The following is a 21316-nucleotide window of genomic DNA, read 5'->3' on the forward strand; positions in this document are numbered from 1 at the left end:
GATACCGATACTGGCCTATCCGAGCATGTATTAAAGTTTAAAGTTATTTAGCCTACTTAGTTGTCAGAATCATGTTGAAAAGGGTTTTAGTACTCTTGATAACAACTAGCCATCTGAATTAGGGGAGTTTGAATAATACACAATAGTTGGTAACAAGAAACTGACCTGTTTATTCAAGGATAAACACAAAATAGACAAAATTATACATACAAACAGAAATGGCATCATTGAACTAGGGCTGGGCGATATGGCCTTTTTTCAATATTGCGATATTTTAAGGCCATATTGCGGTACAAGATATATATCTCGATATTTTGCCTTAGCCTTGAATTAACACTTGATGCATATAATCACAGCAGTATGATGATTATATGTGTCTACATTAAAACATTCTTCTTCATACTGCATTAATATATGCTACTTTTAAACTTTCATGCAGAGAAGGAAATCACAACTAAAAAAATTACTATTTTTTTCATACGGTGTTGATCTGGAAATGTTTGCCTCGGCATTTTGATGGTGTGGGCGTGTGGCACCGAATGGAGATAAGCGTCTCGACAGACGTTACAATATTTGAACAATGATGACGAAAACTGTTTTCTCTGTCGTGTCCGTGTGTCGAAAATTGTTATGCGCTTATTTTTTTATTTGATTTTGTGCGTGGCATAGATTTGCCGTGCGCAGAGGACCCTTGAGCAGTGCGCAATTGCACAGGCGCTCACCTTAGAGGGAACGTTGCTCGCACGGCTGCGCTAGCATCACAGCTAACGTTACCCATGCTGCTACCTCTCTGACGTATGACGTGGCAGTATGTGACGTGTGTAAGAAGGTGCACTTGCTGTCTGTGAGAGGGAGACATAGGAAAGAGTGAGAAGAGCCTGTCGTGTAATGCCAGCAGCTAAAAGCCACTATGTGAGAATCCACAGACCTGTGGATGTGTTGAAGGTGTGCTGGAAAATGCGGAACGGAAATTAGGGAACAGCAGAAAAGTGGAATGTATTATTTAAATCGGTGCGTTGGAAAACACGGACCGGAGTTGTTGTTTTTAACTGGATCGGCATTTTCCCATGCCTTGCCGATATGCATTTTTTGGCAAATATCGGCGGCCGATCCGATCCAATTATTGGATCGGGACATCCCTACATTAAGCTATCATTTTATTATTTTTGTAGTTGGTATTTCTTGTCTAGCACTTAACAATACTGCTACATAATGCTATAGTGTTTCATTAAAGCTGGATGTGTTTAGCAGAGCTTCTAAAACTTGTAGCTCATCCTCCTTATATTCAGGATCAACAATACAGTATATGGTTCTTGATCATATTTTTTCCCAAAGTCATCGTTGTTGTCCCTCAAAAAGTCTGCCCGATTTGCATTGTTTTTGGTGGGGAAGTGATCTGCGGTCCCGACCACTGCGTCACACAAAGACGTGTCTGGCTTTCTCATTATCTCTCAAAATGGCTCGGGAATCTCCGTGAGATTGATACTAATTTGATCATGTCTATTTATTCTAAAACTTTACAAGTCTTTAGGTGTTATAAACATGCAAACTCCACACAGAAAGATCCCGGGATTGAACTCAGGACCTTCGTATTGTGAGGCATATGCACTAACCCCTGTTAGTGCTGTCATCTTAAAATATAAAAAAGCACATTCTATAAAAGTGACATGCTAACAGTATTTCAAAATTCGGAAAAGACAACATATATCCCCAGAGATGCTGACGGACCTTGTCAAAGGTTTTCAGATGTAATTTCACCCTGTTGACACAATAGATAAGGACATACTGATTCTGGAGGTCCAAAATCAAAGGATCTTATTACAGGAAAATCCTGGATAGCTATTTGGGGTCCTGTGTCAACTATACCTGATATGGGGACGGGGTTAGCGGGAGTTGAAAGAGAAGTGTGTGTGTGTGTGTGTGTGTGTGTGTGTGTGTGTGTGTGTGTGTGTGTGTGTGTGTGTGTGTGTGTGTGTGTGTGTGCACAAAGCTTGCCAGGGATGTTCAGGGTTTCCCCTTAATGTAACTGATGGTGGCGCACCGCCACGGCAACATTATAGCCACCAAACCTTGAAAATAAGGGGTTTTCACGTGAAAACAAATTAAAGTAATAGAAAGTATTGTAGCCTCCAAAAGAGGTCAAACGTCTGATGCTAATTTTAACTTTGATTGCCAATCTTATGCTAACAACAGTCCTGATTCCAACAGGTTTTACTTCCTTTACACACACTCTCGTCTCCGTGTTTCTCAGGACACACAACAACAATTCCTCATTGTCCGCTCATCCGCTTTTAGGCACAGACAGTGTGTTTGCAATCATGGGAAAAATGACTATCAAATCAAAACCACACAAACATAACCAGCTAGTTGCTACAGTAAACTGTATGTGTATGTGTATATATATATATATATATATATATATATATATATATATATATACACGGCGTGGCGCAGTGGAAGAGTGACCGTGCGCGACCCGAGGGTCCCTGGTTCAATCCCCACCTAGTACCAACCTCGTCATGTCCGTTGTGTCCTGAGCAAGACACTTCACCCTTGCTCCTGATGGGTGCTGGTAGCGCCTTGCATGGCAGCTCCCTCCATCAGTGTGTAAATGTGTGTGTGAATGGGTAAATGTGGAAGTAGTGTCAAAGCGCTTTGAGTACCTTGAAGGTAGAAAAGCGCTATACAAGTACAACCCATTTAACCCATTTATGACATCAAGGATTTACAATAACAAAACAAAAAACAAGCTAGCTTGTTGCTTTCCACTCCTTCCTTATCTAATATGGTGATAGTGGCAGTTACTTCCCGCCGTGGGAGGTGAACTTGGTTGGGGCTTTCCCAACACTAGAGATCCTGTGTCTATTTGGACAGTTCTTCCTCTAGGAGGTATTTTTTTCCAGTGTGTCGTGGCAAAAGAGTTCTGTTGTACCTGGGTGGTGAGTATGCGCTGAGTAGATTCACTATCAATTGGTCATACGGATATATTTATCACTTCATAACAGCAAGCCATTCAAATCTAGAAGACTTCAATCACATTTCATTCACCACTCTACAAAAACAAACTCAGGAGTTATAGTGGGATGTCCAGTAAACAGAAAGATGCCGGTTCAAATCCCGCTTCATCTATCCCAGTCGCTGCTCTTATGCCCTAAGGCAGGACTCTTTGCCCTCTGGATTGCTCACACGGGAAAGCTTCATCGACCGAGAACCATATACGGTACCCGGGCACTACAAAATGGCTGCTCACTTCTCCTCAAGAATGGATGGTTCAAATCCAGCGACGATGTGATAAGGCTTCAAAAAAAAAAAAAAAGATTTTTTCCACAAAAAGCTTGATTTACAATTTTTTTCCGATTTTTTCCTTACTTTTTATGAAACCATTGAACACAAATCCATCCATCCATTTTCTACCGCTTATTCCCTTTGGGGTCGCGGGAGGCGCAAATGATAGAGATAATTCAAAACAACTTTTTATTTTATTTGCTCAAAAACAAATAGTTTCAAATGACACTGCACACACTGCAGACCAGATTAAAATTTTACTTTTTATGGATTAATGTTTAAAGAACTAAATTAAAAGCTTCCTCTCTGAGCCACTACTCCTGTCTTGAATAAATTAATTATGTAAACAAAAATGTAGTAGTGCACATTGCATGCAAATAAATAATCATCTCCAACATTTAGATGAAAAAAGTGAAAATGTAAAACTTCTGTCTTGAATAAAATAATTATGTAACTAAAACATTTTTATTATACATTGTATGCTGATAATTAATCGAGTAAAACATTGAAAAGACTATAGTTTCAGTAAGTGGATAAACAAAGGCTTTTTCATTCATACATCTTGGTGGTGTGCAGAGCGACCACTTGAGTGATAGTTCTCAACAGTGCTTCTTTCTTATCATACATAGTATCATACAAACATTGCGTAAATGATTCCACTACAGTAAGCTGCTTTTAATTGTTGTTACGGTCTTGTTCACATCGTAAAGAGTTGCATTTCCCCGCACTCGACTAAAGGCTTCGGTTTCAGATGCAGGAAGGAGTTTGTTGTGCTGCTGCCTTTTTTAAACAAACTTTGCTGTGTGTAGTCATTTCTTTTACGCCTGCTGCCGCAAATCTAAACTACTGACAATACGTTTCTTTTCTTTGGAACAAATGTCTTGCTCTTGTTAGCGTTAGCATTAGCCATGTTTACCTAGGTGTGTGAATCTCAGCTAAGGAAATAAGGCAAAAGGCGAAAGCTACGGAAGCTCCTGGGGGAAAAAAACATGCGGCAGCAAGAGGAGAAAAAAATAAATTTTCTTAATTGTCTGCAACAAAAAAAAACTTGAAAATATCGATAACATGTATATATATCGCCCAGGCCTAAGAAACAAACTTGCTGTACATAAGCTGTAACTTGTACATATGACAATTATGATCTTCTTGTTCATCAAAATCTATCAATATGTTTAATCTGAAGTTTATTCACAATCAAAATATCTAACTGACACTTAGGAAGCTAGTGAAGGATAACATTGCTGATAAACACAGCATCACAGTATAGTTATAGTTATAGCTTCACAGTTAATGTGCTTTCCGGAAGAAAATAAGATCAAAAGGAGGTTAGTGTTTCCTCACTAAAGCTAAATGACAGGAAAGAATGGTCATAGAGGCAAAGGCCCTCCATGTTTTCTGAATGAAAAATCCTGAATGTGGAATGACAGCAAGGTCAAAAACTGCTGACACAAAAGCCACCATCCCTTGGCAAAGCGACTACAAAACAGCAAAAGAGGAATCTCTTTTGGAAGAGGACAATTAATGTAAGAAAGACGCTAAGACACTCCAAACCAAGCGTCAGCATGGCGCTATCCAGCGCCAGTGACATTTGCTCCTTGTTAGCACTCGGTCTCCTATGTACTCCAGCGCCTCAGCCAACAACAACACCAAGAGAACTTGGGCCTCTATCAAACCTGACATTGTGACAGATTTACATCAGATTGTGCCGTCCTATCTCGGGCCCTATGGAAGCTGCTTTATTTTTTTTTCTAAATGCTGTTTTATTTCTCTCCAAATTCTATTAATTTTTTTACGATTCCATTCTTTTACCTTTAACTCTTATTTTACCACAATAGAGTGTACCTTTTGTGTAATAAAAAACGGTCCATTAATTGAACGCACAAATCCTTACAATAACTAGTTGAAATCATTTTGTAACATAAATGTATCAATTAGTGCATTATGTACAAAGTGCTTTTGTAAGGTAGTAGTTTTGTGTAACCTTTCTTTGTTAGCGCAGTCAGCCTGTGATGCTGTTCTTTGAAGGGCGCCACACGGCTCCTATGTTTTTGAGAGAAAACAAGGCTGTGTTGAAATAAAAACAATTTTTAAAAAAAGAGCCCATGACAGCAGTTAATTCGCCAGACACTCAATTACACCAGGGTTTCCCACAAATTCATTTATTTGTGGCGGCCCGCCACGATAGAATTACGTCCGCCACAAATGGATTTTTCGGCTTTTGACTCGCTCTACCGCTCATAAAAGCAATGAGACTCTGTCTGTGAATGGAGCTTGTAGTTACAACACCGGTGCAGTAGGTGGCGGTAGCTTACTATGCATTGTAACTCGCCAATAGCAATTCATTCACCTGGTGCGCCAGAAGAAGAAGAAGAAGAAGAAGAAGAGGACGGAACGGACCGACCGGATGAAAATACGAGGGTAAGACGTCTTGGCGTTTCACCGACGTGAGCAGCCTGACGCTGCTTTATTAACATCGCCGCTGTTTGCTCGGGGGGCGGGGCAGACGCACGTAGTAACAGTCAGGTGTTTTCATTCGACGAGCTAACGTGTCCAGGTTATAACCCTGTTGTCAATATACACACGTGGAGATGGTGCTTCAGATATTGCATTAATACTGGAGCTAAATTGTCCACTGTCCATTGCAGCATGTGAATGCAATGAAAAGAATAAAATCTGAGCCAAGCAGCTCTTAAAAAGCTGTCCAGGTTAATGTTTTGGCCATTAAAGGCCCTTCATTTCAAGATGTCAACTGTGATTAGGCTTTAAACAGGTGGCTGACCTGTTCAGATGAGTGTAACTGCTACTGGTCAAATAATGTGAAATAGCATTTAATTGTACATGTATGCAATGCCATTTAAATGTAATTATAGATAATAATAATAATAATAAATACTGTGTAGTGTTGTAAATAGTCAACGGGAAGGATTTTAGTAAGATATAAGCCATGAGTACTGGCTCCTGCATGTGTTGAGCTGCTGGTTAGACGGCACTGTACATAGAGCGGTTCTGTTGTTAGTAATAAATTCTAATGTTGGATGTTCACTCCTTCACACAGATGAGTATAGAAAAATATTTCCAACGGCCGAAAAGGGCTCGACTTGGAGAGGAGGTAGGCCTACAGTCCAGACCACAGGAGGTATTATCAAAACGGTGTATACCAGGGGTGTCAAACTCAAATACAGAGTGAGCCAAAATTTAAAATTGAACAAAGCCGCGGGCCAAGGTTGAACAAATTAACCTTTTAATAGGGACCCAAACAAGTTTTGCATTAAATATTGAACAAGCAAGGCTTATATAACTTTATAGTGACATGCAAACTCCATCCATCCATCCATTTTCTACCGCTTATTCCCTTTGGGGTCGCGGGGGGCGCTGGAGCCTATCTCAGCTACAATCGGGCGGAATGCAAAATTGAGTTTCAAATAATAATAATAATAATAATTTAAAAATATCAATGGCATATCAAATACAATTTAAATAAAAATTGAATGCCTCTTTTCTATTTGCAGCCTTCTGAGGTAAATATCAACATTAACTTTTTCCACAGGCTAGTAAATTTGAAAATAAAATAATGAGTAGGCTAAAGTTAAATTATTTAGTATGCACTAATTAAAGGGGCAGAGCTTTAAGAGACATTTTAGCTTTTATATTTTATAAGATATATTTTTTGTAAGAACCACAATTAATATATTTCAGTGAATAACTAATTGTTCAAATCTGTATATAAAAATGTACATAAAGTGTTGTAATTACATTCCAACTCCGCGTTCTTCTTGGTCATATATATATATATAACCTTATCGTGGTAGAGGAGTTTGCGTGTGCCAATGATCCTAGGAGCTACGTTGGCTTCTATGCCTCCTGGTAGGGTCTCCCAAGACAAACAGGTCCTAGGTGAGGGATCAGACAAAGAGCAGCTCAAAGCAATGACAGTGACACCTGGAGAGGCGTGATTGGAAAGAATGGCCGCCCGGATCTAAACCCGAGTGGTGTTCTGTTATTGGACATTTGTGCTCGTCACAGATTGAACATAACGAACATAAGGGTGTCCATATGTGCACTTGGCACCAGGACACACTAGGCCGCAGTTCCATGATCGATTTTGTAATTGTGTCATCTGATTTGAGGTCTCATGTTTTGGACACTCAGGTGAAGAGAGGGGCGGAGCTTTCTACCGATCACCACCTGGTGGTGAGTTGGCTGCGATGGTGAGGGAGGATGCCTGCCCAAACGCATCGTGAGGAACTACTGGGGACGCCGAGCAGAGTCTCCTATCAGAGAGACTTTCAATTCCCACCTTCGGAAGAACTTTGAACATGTCACGAGGGAGGTGCTGGACATTGAGTCCGAGTGGACCATGTTCCGTACCTCTATTGTGGAGGCGGCTGATTAGAGCTGTGACCGCAAGGTGGTTGGTGCCTGTCGTGGCGGTAATTCTTGAACCTGCTGGTGTCCACCAGCGGTGAGGGATGCCCTCAAGCTGAAGAGAGCGTCCTATCGGGTCCTTTTGGCTCATGGGACTCCAAAGGCAGCGGACAGGTACCGACAGGCCAATCGGTGTGCTGCTTCAGCGGTCGCGTCCTATCGGGTCCTTTTGGCTCATGGGACTCCAAAGGCAGCGGACAGGTACTGACAGGCCAATCGGTGTGCTGCTTCAGCGGTCGCGGAGGCAAAAACTCGGACATGGGAGGAGTTCGGGGAAACCATGGAAAACGACTTCTGGACGGATTCTAAGCGATTCTGGACCACCATCCGCCATGTCAACTGCACTGTCAACACCGTGTATGGCAAAGATGGTGTTCTGCTGACCTCCACTGTGGAAGGAATACTTCGAAGACCTCCTCGAAGCAGTGCCAGGGAAATCTGTGGTGGGCTCATCTATTTCTGAGGCTGAGGTTGCCGAGGTCGTTAAAAAGCTCCTCGGTGGCAAGGCCCCGGGGGTGGATGGGATCCGCAGCATCCAGTGCCTTGAGGTACTGGATGCTGCAGGACTGTCTTGGTTGACAAGACTCTGCAACATCGCGTGGACATTGGGGGTGGTACCTCTGGATTGGCGGACCAGGGTGGTGGTTCCTCTCTTTAAGAAGGGGAACCGGAGGGTGTGTTCCAACTATCGTGGGATCACAGTCCTCAGCCTTCCCGGTAAGGTCTATTCAGGTGTACTGGAAAAGGAGGCTACGCCGGATAGTTGAACCTCGGATTCAGGAGGAACAGTGTGGTTTTCGTTCTGGTCGTGGAACTGTGGACCAGCTCTATACTCTCGGAAGGGTCTTTGAGGGTGCATGGGAGTTTGTCCAACAAGTCAACATGTGCTTTGTGGACTTGGAGAAGGCATTTGACCGTGTCCCCCAGGAAGTCCTGTGGGGAGTGCTCAGAGAGTATGGGAATATCGGACTGTCTGATTGTGGCGGTCCGCTCCCTGTATGATCAGTGTCAGAGCTTGTTCCGCAGATGATGTGGTCCAGATGGCTTCATCTGACCAGGATCTTCAGCTTTTGATTGAAACATTTATTAGTAGATTGCACAGTGAAGTACATATTCCGTACAATTGACCACTAAATGGTAACACCCGAATAAGTTTTTCAACTTGTTTAAGTCGGGGTCCACTGGATTGGTTCGCAGCAGTGTGAAGCGACTGGGATGAAAATCAGCACCTCCGAATCCGAGTCCATGGTTCTCGTTCAGAAAAGGGTGGAGTGCCATCTCTGTGTTTGAGAAAATATCTTGCCCCAAGTGGAGGAGTTCAAGTACCTCGGAGTCTTGTTCACGAGTGAGAGAAGAGCGGATCGTGAGATCGGCAGGCAGATCGGTGTGGCGTCTTCAGCAATGCGGATGCTGTATCGTTCAGTTGTGGTGAAGAAGGAGCTGAGCCGGAGGGCAAAGCTCTCAATTTACCGGTCAATCTACGTTCCTATCCTCACCTTTGGTCATGAGCTTTGTGTTATGACCGAAAGGACAAGATCACGGGTACAAGTGGCCGACATGAGTTTCCTCCGCCGGGTGACGGGGCTCTCCCTTAGAGATAGGGTGAGAAGCTCTGTCAGCCACTGCTCCTCCACATCGAGAGAAGCCAGATGAGGTGGTTTGGGCATCTGGTCACAATGCCACCCGAATGCCTCCCTAGGGAGGTGTTTAGGGCACGTCCGACTGGCAGGATGCCACGGGGAAAACCCAGGACCCAATAATATAAAGAGGAACGGCTTCCATAGGCTCCATTGTAAGCAAACTTTTGATCGCATTTATTTCATATTTAGAATGCAAAAAAATCAATTCGTTGTCATGTCTTTCATAATGATTGTGAACGATAGTCAACATTCCAAAAAAGTGCAGTTCCCCTTTAAAGCCGCAACATAACTTTAAGCTACAAAAGACGCGACTGCTACACCAAAATTGGCAGAGGGGCAAGTTAGGCGACGCACCGACTTCCGGAACACAACAACATGAAGACACACAACACTACTGGCATCCAAGAAGATGGATGAATGGATGATGGATGCTATGGAAATTAGGATGCAAACAACACCATAAACAGGGATGAGGAGACAAACATGCATCCGCATACCTGGGGCACTATCCGTCACTGGTGACGCCAGAGCGGAGAACAGATACTGTATAGCTGGGTTGGGAAACTTTATTTTGCAGGTAAATCTTTTGTTGAAATGTTAGTTACTATAGTTTATTGAAAATTGCTTGAATGTCGAGAATGTGAGCAGAAAACGTTTCCTCTTGTTAATTCAAAATAAAGTGTTGGTTGCTTTTGTTTCAAATTAGATAAGAACGCATTGGGCATTAATTATACTGTAGTTTTCCTGCTTTTTTGTACCTATAATTAATTTATGCATAATTTCCTTACAGAGAAATACCAGGAATATAGGAAACTTCACCTGCAGCTTCCAATATCCAGTATTTATTTGACAGTGACTCAAGTTGTTGGGGTTTTTTTTGGCTAAAAAGTTATTGAATCTATTTTAACTCAATGACTCGTTTCGGATCGTGTCGTTCTAAAAAAATATTATCGTCCCTGAATAGTATTGGCAATCACAAATATCGATTTGAATCGTTAGAACGAATTGTTACACTCCTAATATATATATACACACATCATAGTGTTTTCAAAGTGAGCATTCTTTTACTAAAGAATATAACATTTGGGGACTTTTGTCTACACGCTAGAACCGATTATTCATCTTTATGTTGTTTCTTATGGGGAACTAAGCTTCACAAATACAAACTTTTCGACTTTTAACCATGTTCAAGAACCAATTAAATTCTTTAACTGAGGTTCCACTGTAATTCAAACATTAAAAAAATGTGCTAATATTATTTAATGACATAAAGCTGCTCTTCTATTATCCTGGGTGTTCTGCGGTTCTGCTGTAAACAAGTCATTGAATTAAATCCATATTTGAGTTCGAACTATCAGCTTTCAGGAAAAAGGGATGTTTGTGAACCTCCAAAACAAGACTACTGTATGGAAAACAATAAATCCCGTCAAGATATCAGGGTACGGGCCCATTTACTGAGGACTTGTCCACAGTCAGTGCACGAGCTGCATCAGCTATAGTGCAACACCATATCATTGATTTATTCATATAAATTCTATTCATCTTCCTGCATGAAGATGATTTGTCTGGTGACTGTGTCCTGTTACACCCGACAGCTAACGACCTACTTTGGGATGTGACCCAACAGCATGGTAGCAAAATGTGTTTTAGTGTGGTTATTTTGGCCCCCTTTATAACTATTGACAACAAAATAATAGCAAATCAAACCAAATCATACTCTTTAATTGAGTGGACAATGGGCTACTGCTTTGGCTGCAGCAGGGTGGCGATTGGGGGAGGGAGGGAGGTGCGCTAAGTGGGCAAGTCTTTTAAGTCAGGCCACAGCTTGTGCCACCATAAAGGTCAGCGCTTGGACATCTGCTGCTCTCTCTGAACCTCTTCTTTCATGAAAAGGGAAGCAGGGAAGAGTAGAGGACCCTCAGGGAATTGATGTACACACACAGGAACACACAAAACTGCCCTTGTGTCAAGGGGCTTGCGACGCTCCACGTATGCGAAGCACCGACGTTCACAATCAGCACAGCCAAAAATCCCAAAGCGCACGTTCATGCAAACAAATATGGCAGCCCACAGTTTGGACTCGCTAGTATCGTTACAGCAGCTTTTTGGCAGTCTGGTGAAAGGGGTGGTTGAGCTAATTGGAATCCCGTCCCCTCAAGGCCACGGCAAAAGGCAGAGTAGTGTTGAAATAAGTGATTTGCGATTATCGGAGTTGAATAGTGCAGCTTGTATTTATTATGTTACACTCAGCCACACTGAGTAGTAGGTATACTGCATATATACATTAAGGGACGGCGTGGCGAAGTTGGTAGAGTGGCCGTGCCAGCAATCGGAGGGTTGCTGGTTACTGGGGTTCAATCCCCAAATTCTACCATCCTAGTCACGTCCGTTGTGTCCTTGGGCAAGACACTTCACCCCTTGCTCCTGATGGCTGCTGGTTAGCGCCTTGCATGGCAGCTCCCGCCATCAGTGTGTGAATGTGTGTGTGAATGGGTGAATGTGGAAATACTGTCAAAGCGCTTTGAGTACCTTGAAGGTAGAAAAGTGCTATAAAAGTATAACCCATTTATCATTTATACGGTATATGTTACCAAGGCTCAGAAATCATCCACCTACACAAATGCACATAATGTATATTTTGTCATCAATATTCAATTATTCGCCACAATGTAAACAAGTGACACAAATCATTTTATTTTTCTGTGTCTTATGAACTCCTATCTACAAACAACTATGGAGAGAAGTTATGTGTTTATTTTTGTATACAGCAAACAGCAATGAAGAGTTACCCCTACCCTACTTATAGTGAAGCTAGGGGGAAGCCCAAGAAGCTTTTGGTAATGCCAGCTCTCTATAGAGACAAGTAAAGGATACCCTTTCACATATAACACATCAATACATTGTCATTTTACTAAAACTGTAAAGCTTTATATTGGTAAACAGTGGCATGTCATTTTTGTCTCTAAATAGTTGTTTACAATTTCACAACTGCTCTCTGTATTGTGTGCGAAGGAACGATTGCAGTAATTAAATGTCATGCATGGATATATTTTGATTTGCGGATTATTTGAGTCTTTCTATTGCTTTCTATTATGAAAGTTTGGGACATGTAACTGTGAAGAAGCGATTGCCCCACTCCCCGCCTCGAGGCTTTAAACTTAGGGAAAACACTGCACTTGTTTTCTTACCCAAGAGACACGTAAACCAAAAACTTATAAAGACAAAGTGCTTAAGAGGCGAACAAAAATGAGCAAACAACACTTCAGCAATCTGCTTGTTCTTGTCCACTTACACAGCCAGCCACAGATATCTTCTGGACAGGTGGCCCACCACCCAGACCTGACCCCTGTGCTCTCAAACATGCTGCCCGCAGCCCTCTGCACCCTCCCCCCTTTAACTGAAATCACTTCAGGTCAGAATGTGAGTGTGAATGTTGTCTGTCTATCTGTGTTGGCCCTGCGATGAGATAGTGACTTGTCCTGGGTGTATCCCGCCTTCCGCCCAATTGTAGCTGAGATAGGCTCCAGCGACCCCCGCGACCCCGAAGGGAATAAGCGGTAGAATATGGATGGATGGCACTTCAAGTCTGCTGCTAAGCCCCAAACAAACACACACACGCACACACACAAACACACAAACATACATATCTTCAACTACAAACACACATATCTTCATCAAGACTTGCAAATGTATGTTCTCCACAAAGCTGTGTGTGGGAAATCTTACTGTATTTTTCAGAACATAAAGTGCACCGGATCATAGGGCGCCCGGTCGATAAGGTCTATATTCATACAAAGGACGCACCGGATTATAAAGCATTAAAGGGGTTATTTTATGATTATTTTTTTTTCACATTTAAAACACTTCCTACATAACATGAAATGGTGGTTCTTAGGTCAAAATGTTGCAGAGATTATATTTGACGGATCATCTTCAAGCTGCTTTCTATTCAAGATGCAGCATTTTGGAGCCGGTCTTATTTACGTGGCTTCATATTTCAACAGCGTCTTCTCCCCGTCATCTTTGTTGTATTGGTATTTTTTAGCATTTCCGTAGCGAGTCTACTGACAGATATAAGTTACAACTGCATGGTACTTTGTATTAGAAAGGCAAACAGCAGAGGGACGAATACCCATACTTGCCAACCCTCCCGAATTTTCCGGGACACTCACGAAATCCAGCGCCTCTCCCGAAAACCTCCCGGGACAAATATTCTCCCGAAAATCTCCCGCTACGTAGCCTACCAAAGCTGCACTGAATATTAATGAAAGATTTTTGAGCGCTGTGTGTAATGTTGTATATTCTGAATGAAACATTAACGTTTTGGGCTTGATTGCGAGCTAGCTAGGGCTGTAACAGTAGTATTGATAGGTATTTTGGTTTCAAAATCTTCACAATTAAACCATAACGTGTGATGGCATCAAAGTTTTAGTCTGACGCGTTAGCGTTGGCCGGGTCTGAAAATAAACTACATCTCCCAAAATCCTCTGCGCAGTGTGGGGAGGACAAGGTGCGGGTGTGGAACGCCATTAGCAGGAAGTGAGTGTGTTTGTAGAAGATGAGAGGAATTGTTTTTTTAGGACATTTCCTGAAAAAAATCATCAAAATCTAACCATAACTATTTCATTTATGTTACTAACAGACACACAAACAAACCCTGGTGATAACTTAACCTCTTTGGCGGAGGTAAGAAAGTCTGTGTTCTGCAAAGCGCTGCACTTTTGTCTTGAGCGTTTCCAAGGTGACAAATCCAGTCTCGCACAAAGTAAAATCACCCAAAAAAACTTGACATTGCGGGAAATCCTGAAAAACTACTTGATAAATCCTCAATCCATCCATCCATCTCTACCGCTTGACTCTCTTATGTAGCGAGGGGGCTGGAGCCTATTTGCACTCGGGCGGAAGGCAGCATACACCTTGGACAAGTCGCCACCTCATAAACTGTCACCCAGAAAATTAATTTGAAGACAGCGAAGCTAAACATCAGTTTGTGAGGTATTTACATCATTAAAAGTTAAATTGTTAGTTAACATTCCTGAGAAAGAGCATTTTCCTGCTATAAACATGTCCACTGTGGTTGACATTGCTTCTCAGAAAGTAAAAGTAACTCTAAAGTGAACATATTGATTTAAACTGGATGTTTACAATCAACTGTAAGTCTTGTTTAATATTTGCTTGAAACAGTGGATGTTCCTGCACAATTATTTGCACTTAAAAATACATATTTGTAGTAATAAATATGATTAAAGCAGTTTAGCATTATTTTTGTGTTCAATTACAACAAGTGTGTTTATCCTAAACTTTCTTGCCACTTTATTTTATACACTATGGCATTTTTAAGTCTTTTGTTTTGGACATATACCACAATATCTTATCTGTACTGTAAAGTTCAAATTTGAATGACAATAAAAAGGAAGTCTAAGTCTAAGTCTAATAATATCGTACTGTGGCCTTAATACCGTGATAATATTGTACTGTAAGATGTTGGTACCATTACATCCCTATTGGTGAGTGTAGCATTACCTGGCAGTTTAGCGTTGACCGGGTCTGAAAATAAACTAGATCACCCAGAATCCTCTGCTCAGCACGGGAGACCTAAATGTGAGGGCGTGGAATGCGTAAGCAGGAGTGAAGTGTGCTCATAGTAAATAAGAGGAATTGTTTTTGAGACATTTCTTGAAAATACATGTCCATCATTATTTGAGTATTATTGCCAACTAACAGACAAACAAACCCTGGCGAAAACGTAACCACTTTGGCGGATGTAAGAAAGTCTGCGTTCTGCAAAGCAAAGCGTGCCACATTCTTCTTGTTGCCATGGCAACAAAGAGCCAAACTGAGGGGAAAATCCCCCAAAAATGTACCCCCTCGGAAATATGAGTAAACTGTAAAGCTACTAAACACATCCTCAACCCATTTATACATTTTCTACCGTGTGTCTCTCTTGAGGTGGCAGCGGGCTGTAGCCTATCCAGTTGCACTCAGGTGGAAGGTAGCATACAATCTGGCCTTGACAGGACGCCACCATAAACAGTCACCCAGAAAATATATGTGAAGCCAGCAAAACTAAAAATCAGTTTGTGAGGTTTTAAAAATGAAATTGTTAAGTTAACTTTTTTGAGAAACACCATTTTCTAAACTGATTTAAAAAAATGTCCACTGTAGTAAAAGTTGAAAGACATTATTGTTTAACACTGTATGTTTACATTGCCACTTAAAAACGCTCCAGTGTAAGTTTTTTCCAATATTTGTTTGAAACAGTTGATGTTCCTGCACTATTCTTTGCACCTAAAAATACATGTTTGTAGAAATAAATATGATTAGAATATTTTAGCATTGTGTTAGTGTTCAATCACAGTAAATGTGTTTATCCTAAACATTCCTGCCAATTCATTGTGCACACTATGGCATATATTAGTCTTTTTTGGAGGGGGCCATATACCACAATAATATTGCACCATAGCATTAGTACTGAGATAATATGGTACTGTGAGATTTTGATACTTCACATCCCTGTTGCTAGCGTCACCGTGCAGTCCACACATCTGTGACTGCCATCTACTGGTCACACTTATGCCTACACCATGTACCAAATAAAATTGCTTTGAGGTCGGTAAGCACAACCAGAATTATTCCGTATATTAGGTGCACCGAGTTATAAGGGCACCTTATAGTCTGAAAAATACGGTATATGTATATTCACAGGTGTTTTACGATGATTCGCGTTATGACACACTCATGGATTACTTAAAAACCTAGTTTCTACCAAAGCGGTTTGGTTTGTAAATATAAGACTCGCTTGGGAACTATTTACATGCGCGCAGAGGAATAATACTTAGTCATCGTGTCTCCGAAAATGTAATGCAGACTCTCGAAGAGCAGTGTGCTGGAGAAAAGGAAAGCCGCCACCACCACAGAAGTGAAACCAGACTTTCCAAAAATTCTCAGAAAAAGGGAAAAACACCAATTAACACTGTCACAGTCCAAGCCGCTTGGATGCAGCAATCATCATTCAGAATAAAGATTGTATCCTTGAGCATCAGTGTGTGAATGTGTGTGAATGGGCGTATCTGACGAGTATTAAAAAGCGTATTGGGTATCATTCCTGGTATAGTAAAGCGCAATATAAATACAGTCCATTTACCACTTAGCAACACGTGGTTTTCCACAAGGAAATCAACAGTGATAATTTGCATATTTTCAACACCGTTTCATCTAATCTTTTTATTGCTGTGTTCTATAAGTGCTTCATGGGCAAAGAACTGTAGTAATGAACATATTCCTAAATCGGGGACCTCCTGTATATCAAGCAAAGACCTTACAACTCAAAAATATATGACATCTCTTAAAACTTTGTTCTTTTTTCCCTGATTGAACTGCATTGAGATGAGAGCTTTAGAAGCCACAACTTAAGTATCACTGATGTGTCATCTGGTGGCTATTACAGAGCAAGCTCTGAGTATTAATGAACTCTTTGAAAAATGTGAGATTATAATAAACTGTGATAAAAAAAAAACTGGAAATTTCATAGAAAGAAATTTAACCATGTGTGGGTTTGTCCTTAGAAACACTCTACATTTGCGTTATTATCGAGCAGTGGTCACATTATCACAAGAGTTCACTCCCAAGGTGTGTTTACACCAAAAATCTAAAATAAAAGACACTTGGAGGTCACTTTGGTGTGGTTAGTGCTCACACTGGACCAAATAATGCTCTCAGTTAATCATATACATAAAGTCAGCCCTCAATTGAACTGTGTACAGTATTTGATGTGTACATTTTCCAATGACCTCATGAATCCCAAACAACAGGATTTTCCTTTTTATGGCAAATGTTTTACCAGCTGAATAAAATATTAAAATAATATAAAGCTGTCAAAAGGTATCCTGGAGATGTGCTGTAAGGAGTTTCTGACTACCGTATTTTTCAGAGTATAAGTCGCACCGGAGTATAAGTCGCATCTGCCCAAAATGCATAATAAAAAAGGAAAAAAACATATATCAGTCGCACTTAAACTATGAAAAAAACTGCGACTTATAGTCCGAAAAATACGGTACTTCACTGTAATGATCAACATGACCTCTGTGTTGGAAAGAGCCAGGTATGTTTAACTAAATACAGTAGTTCCACACACATGGCTCTTTTCAATAATCTTAATTTGAAGTGTGAAGTGAAGTGAATTATATTTATATAACGCTTTTCTCTAGTGACTCAAAGCGCTTTTACATAATGAAACCCAATATCTAAGTTACATTTAAACCAGTGTGGGTGGCACTGGGAGCAGGTGGGTAAAGTGTCTTGCCCAAAGACACAACGGCAGTGACTAGGATGGTGGAAGCGGGGATCGAACCTGGAACCCTCAAGTTGCTGGCACGGCCACTCTTCCAACCGAGCTAATCATTACAGTTCATTAAAATCGTAAGAAACTCTGTCTCCTTGAACAAATCTCTGGAATTTTTTTTAGCATCTTAATATAATCAACATTTTCTTCATTACATTTCAGCTGGTAAAAAAAATTTTTTTCCATTAAAAGGAAATGACCCAGTGGATGCCATTTTGTTTTGTAAATCGCGGTCCAAAGCTTTATGCATATGCTTAACCAACTAAAAAAAAACAAGTGTGAACAAAACCTTAGTGAGCACCAAGTATATTATTTATTATTTGATTAGAGTACCAGACAAGTAGGACCGCTCCCTTATGTAGTCTTGGTCCCCGTTTGGTCCCATGCTTTTGATCCCAGGCTACGTTTAGACTTGACCAAACAAATTGTACTAGGAAAGCAAACAGACTGAAGTTTATTTTAGGGCTGCACGATTAATCAACATCAAACCAACATTGAAGTTTTAATTAGTATTCGCAAGTGGCCGAGGGATTTTCATCGGCATTTAGGTGACAGACAAGTTTTGCCAATCAGAATTGTGAAGCCTCGCGTTTGTTAATCTCTCGCTACAAACCGGGAGAAAGACGTCTCACTCTGTGGTTCACTCAGCACCTTAGTGTATTTATTCAACAGCAGAAATACCTGAACGCAGTGAGCCCTCTTTTCAGTCATCCCACAATCTTTGTCTAGGTGGGCAGAGAGCAGTGCACCAGCTAGTTTTCACATAGGAAGCACAGACAGAGAGCCTTGCAATTCGCTACTTAGAAGTCCCACAAAGTAACAAAAATTAGGATGAAGAAAATATGATTACAAAGTCAAATATCCCGTTGCGGTAATATTTCAACTTCAAATCGAATTGGCAAACTGAGACCATCAACATGGAGGGACGACTGAGAATGCCGTGATGGGAAAAAACAAAAAGACAATGTCCCACCTCATTTTTTCAACAGGGAAAAAACCTTTGTTCAATATTTTGGTTAAATAATTGCTTACAGAAATGTTTTGTTTTGTTTTGTTTATTTATTTAGGATAACAAAGTTATTTACCTTCCAATTACAATGGTAAACAATTCTACAGTAATGAGAATATAAGCGTATATCCTTTTAGGTGGTTACTTCCATTATTATCATATATTATGAAAACATTACATTAAGATCACTGTATAGTTTCCACCAAGTATGTTTTTCCAGTTTAAGAGCATGATGTAGACAAAAGCTCTGAGTCAGACTGATACTTTAAAAAGTAAATTATTGCATATTGTTCTAATGCGTGGCACCTTTAGACAATAATATATGTTGACTGACAGTCTAAAAGTAACATGTCTAACTTAGCGTGTTGTTCCCACAGTTTTGTGCAATATTATGTACAAAATGCAAATCAAATGGCATTTTTGGAGAGAAAGATCACAAGTTTTTTTTCTCAAAATCCTGCAGCCCTGGACCAAAAATGACAAGTGTGGAGGTACCCTTAAATTGGTTTTAAGAGGCTGTGTGGTGTGGTCGATTGCACTATTGTCATGTCATTACCAAGTTGTGCACCATATGAGATCAAACTCTGCTTGTGTCAAATGGTTTTGTTTTGGTTTAAAAACAAAACTCCCAAAGTTGAGAAAGCAGCAACGTGTTTCACTAGTGCACTGCTAGCCGGCATCCATTATCGGACAGCTAGCAAAGTCTTGCCAGCAACTAAGTGCACGGCGAGGTTGGGAATCACGTTTGAGAAACGGGAACGCAGGAATGTTGTAGCGACGCATGGAAAATACCTCAAAAAGTATTGCGTTGCATTTTCTTTCAGCTTTGAATCGCTGTCTAGCATGCATGCTAACAGCTCGCCGTGGTCCGAAGAAGAAGCGCAGTGAAGTGCGGCTAAGCTAGCTGCCTAAACATTGCAGCAAAAATGAGTAAGTGCTGAATGGAAGGAAAAAAATATATTAGTACAAAGAAACGACTTGGTGTGGTTAATGAAGTGACCACCAAGACTGGGCAGAGAGCCGGCTAAGAGCACGCAAATGCGGACTTGCAGTCAGGCAACTCAGCGCCCCCCGACAAGCAGCCCCGAATCTCAGACTCACCCTGTCACAACAGGCGCCATCTTCCACAAACTCTCACCAAAACTCCAATACTCGCGATATCCTTTCCTCTTCCCACAGCCCCAGCAATCCGTCGAGGCAACCGAGGCCGAATGGAGGTGCGGGGACGAGGGAGACGGAGAAAGGGGGTGGGTGAGGAAGACGGCGGGCAGGGGAGGCGGCTAGCAGACACAGAGGGAGAGAGAGACAGGAGAGAGAAAGAGAGAGAGAGAGAGAGAGAGAGAGAGAGAGAGAGAGAGAGTGGGAGAGAAAAGGGCAGACGCCACAACAACAGGCGTGGGAAACTTCACGGATCACGCGAGACTTGGAAAACTCTCACAAATGCCCAGCACAGAAGGAGGGACTTACTCTCGCGAGACTTTCTTTGGAGCGGCGAATTTGTTGACGGAGACTATTCCCACGTGTTTACCGGCTGATAAATCACACAGCCCGGAAATCATCTCTTTCCCCCGACTGAGAGACATTTGTATTACTGTACTCTTTGTGTTTAGTAACAACACACACGTGTGTCAGCGTTTGGTTGAAGGCAGACGGGTTATTTAAACACAGTTGCACAATGGGGGCGGGGTGTCTGCAAAGCAAATATGATTCCCTATGGTCGCAATGCACTTCCTGTCGGAAAATGTGTGAACAATAGTGTGAAACAGGGATAGGCAATACTGCAAATGTTGGTATCGATCAGATACCAAGTAAATACAGATACAGAATTGCCGATATCGGTTTGTTTAACTTTAAATGCGTCAAGACCATTGAATAATTTTGTAATTTCTGCCTTTTAAAATTGTTGCTTTTTTATTTACATATTTATTCAGGCCAATAATAACACGTTAACTGTAAATTCCTTTAACAGCACTATTTTTTTATCGCGCGATTAACACGCATGCCTCCTTAATGTAGGTTTACCATGTTCTGAAATCCCAAAAAAAGGCGGGCAGCACGCCTAGGCCTGGACTTGGTGAACATTTGCCAATGATACTCGAACTTGCTTTATGAATAATATATTTATTTAAATAAAGCATTTTTCTCCTCTGTTGACAGCAGGGTCCCAGAGACCCCATCAAGTCATAAAAATGGGGTCCCACAGTAAATTTTTGTGGTCCCACTTTTTTGTAAGCGTTTTGAAAAAAAAAATTATAAACGTATGCATTATCCTGTTATATCTCACATTCTATATTGTGTTTTGGAAAAAGGTTGTCATAAACGTTACTTAATTCATTAAAAAATAAAAATAAAAAAATAAAACAAATTTGTATACATATGTAAATGTATTCAGTTACAAACATTCATTCACTTTCTTCTTTCCTTCATGGATCTAAACTTTACCGCTGCTGGTAGGTTTTTCTATGATTTTATTTAATAAGTTGTAGGTGTATTTATTTCAGTATAAAAGTGTAAAAAGTGTTTTGCTTCGGTCATGAAATGATGATAATGTTGTGCCAGCTGGCATACATACATTTTATATTTAACGCTTAAATCTCTGGAGTCTACATCAACTTC

The 21316-nt window shown here is 41.0% G+C and overlaps 1 protein-coding gene across 3 annotated transcripts in view; it reads right to left on the reverse strand.

The window, feature by feature from the left end:
- The window catches only part of rbpjb (recombination signal binding protein for immunoglobulin kappa J region b), an 85727-nt gene extending 65720 nt beyond the window's left edge, over positions 1–20007 (reverse strand). For 2 of the 3 annotated variants that reach the window (XM_061960247.2, XM_061960248.2), the window contains exon 1: positions 19802–20007. In XM_061960247.2, coding sequence (XP_061816231.1) covers positions 19802–19821 — 20 coding nt within the window. In that variant the 5' untranslated portion in view covers positions 19822–20007. Of the gene's footprint in view, positions 1–19492; positions 19561–19801 lie in introns of those variants that run through there. The other variant, XM_061960246.2, reaches the window with a different exon arrangement.
- Between the last annotated feature and the right edge of the window lie 1309 nt (positions 20008–21316).

Source organism: Nerophis lumbriciformis, linkage group LG05, assembly GCF_033978685.3.
Source record: "Nerophis lumbriciformis linkage group LG05, RoL_Nlum_v2.1, whole genome shotgun sequence".
In the NCBI taxonomy this organism is placed as follows: domain Eukaryota; kingdom Metazoa; phylum Chordata; class Actinopteri; order Syngnathiformes; family Syngnathidae; genus Nerophis; species Nerophis lumbriciformis.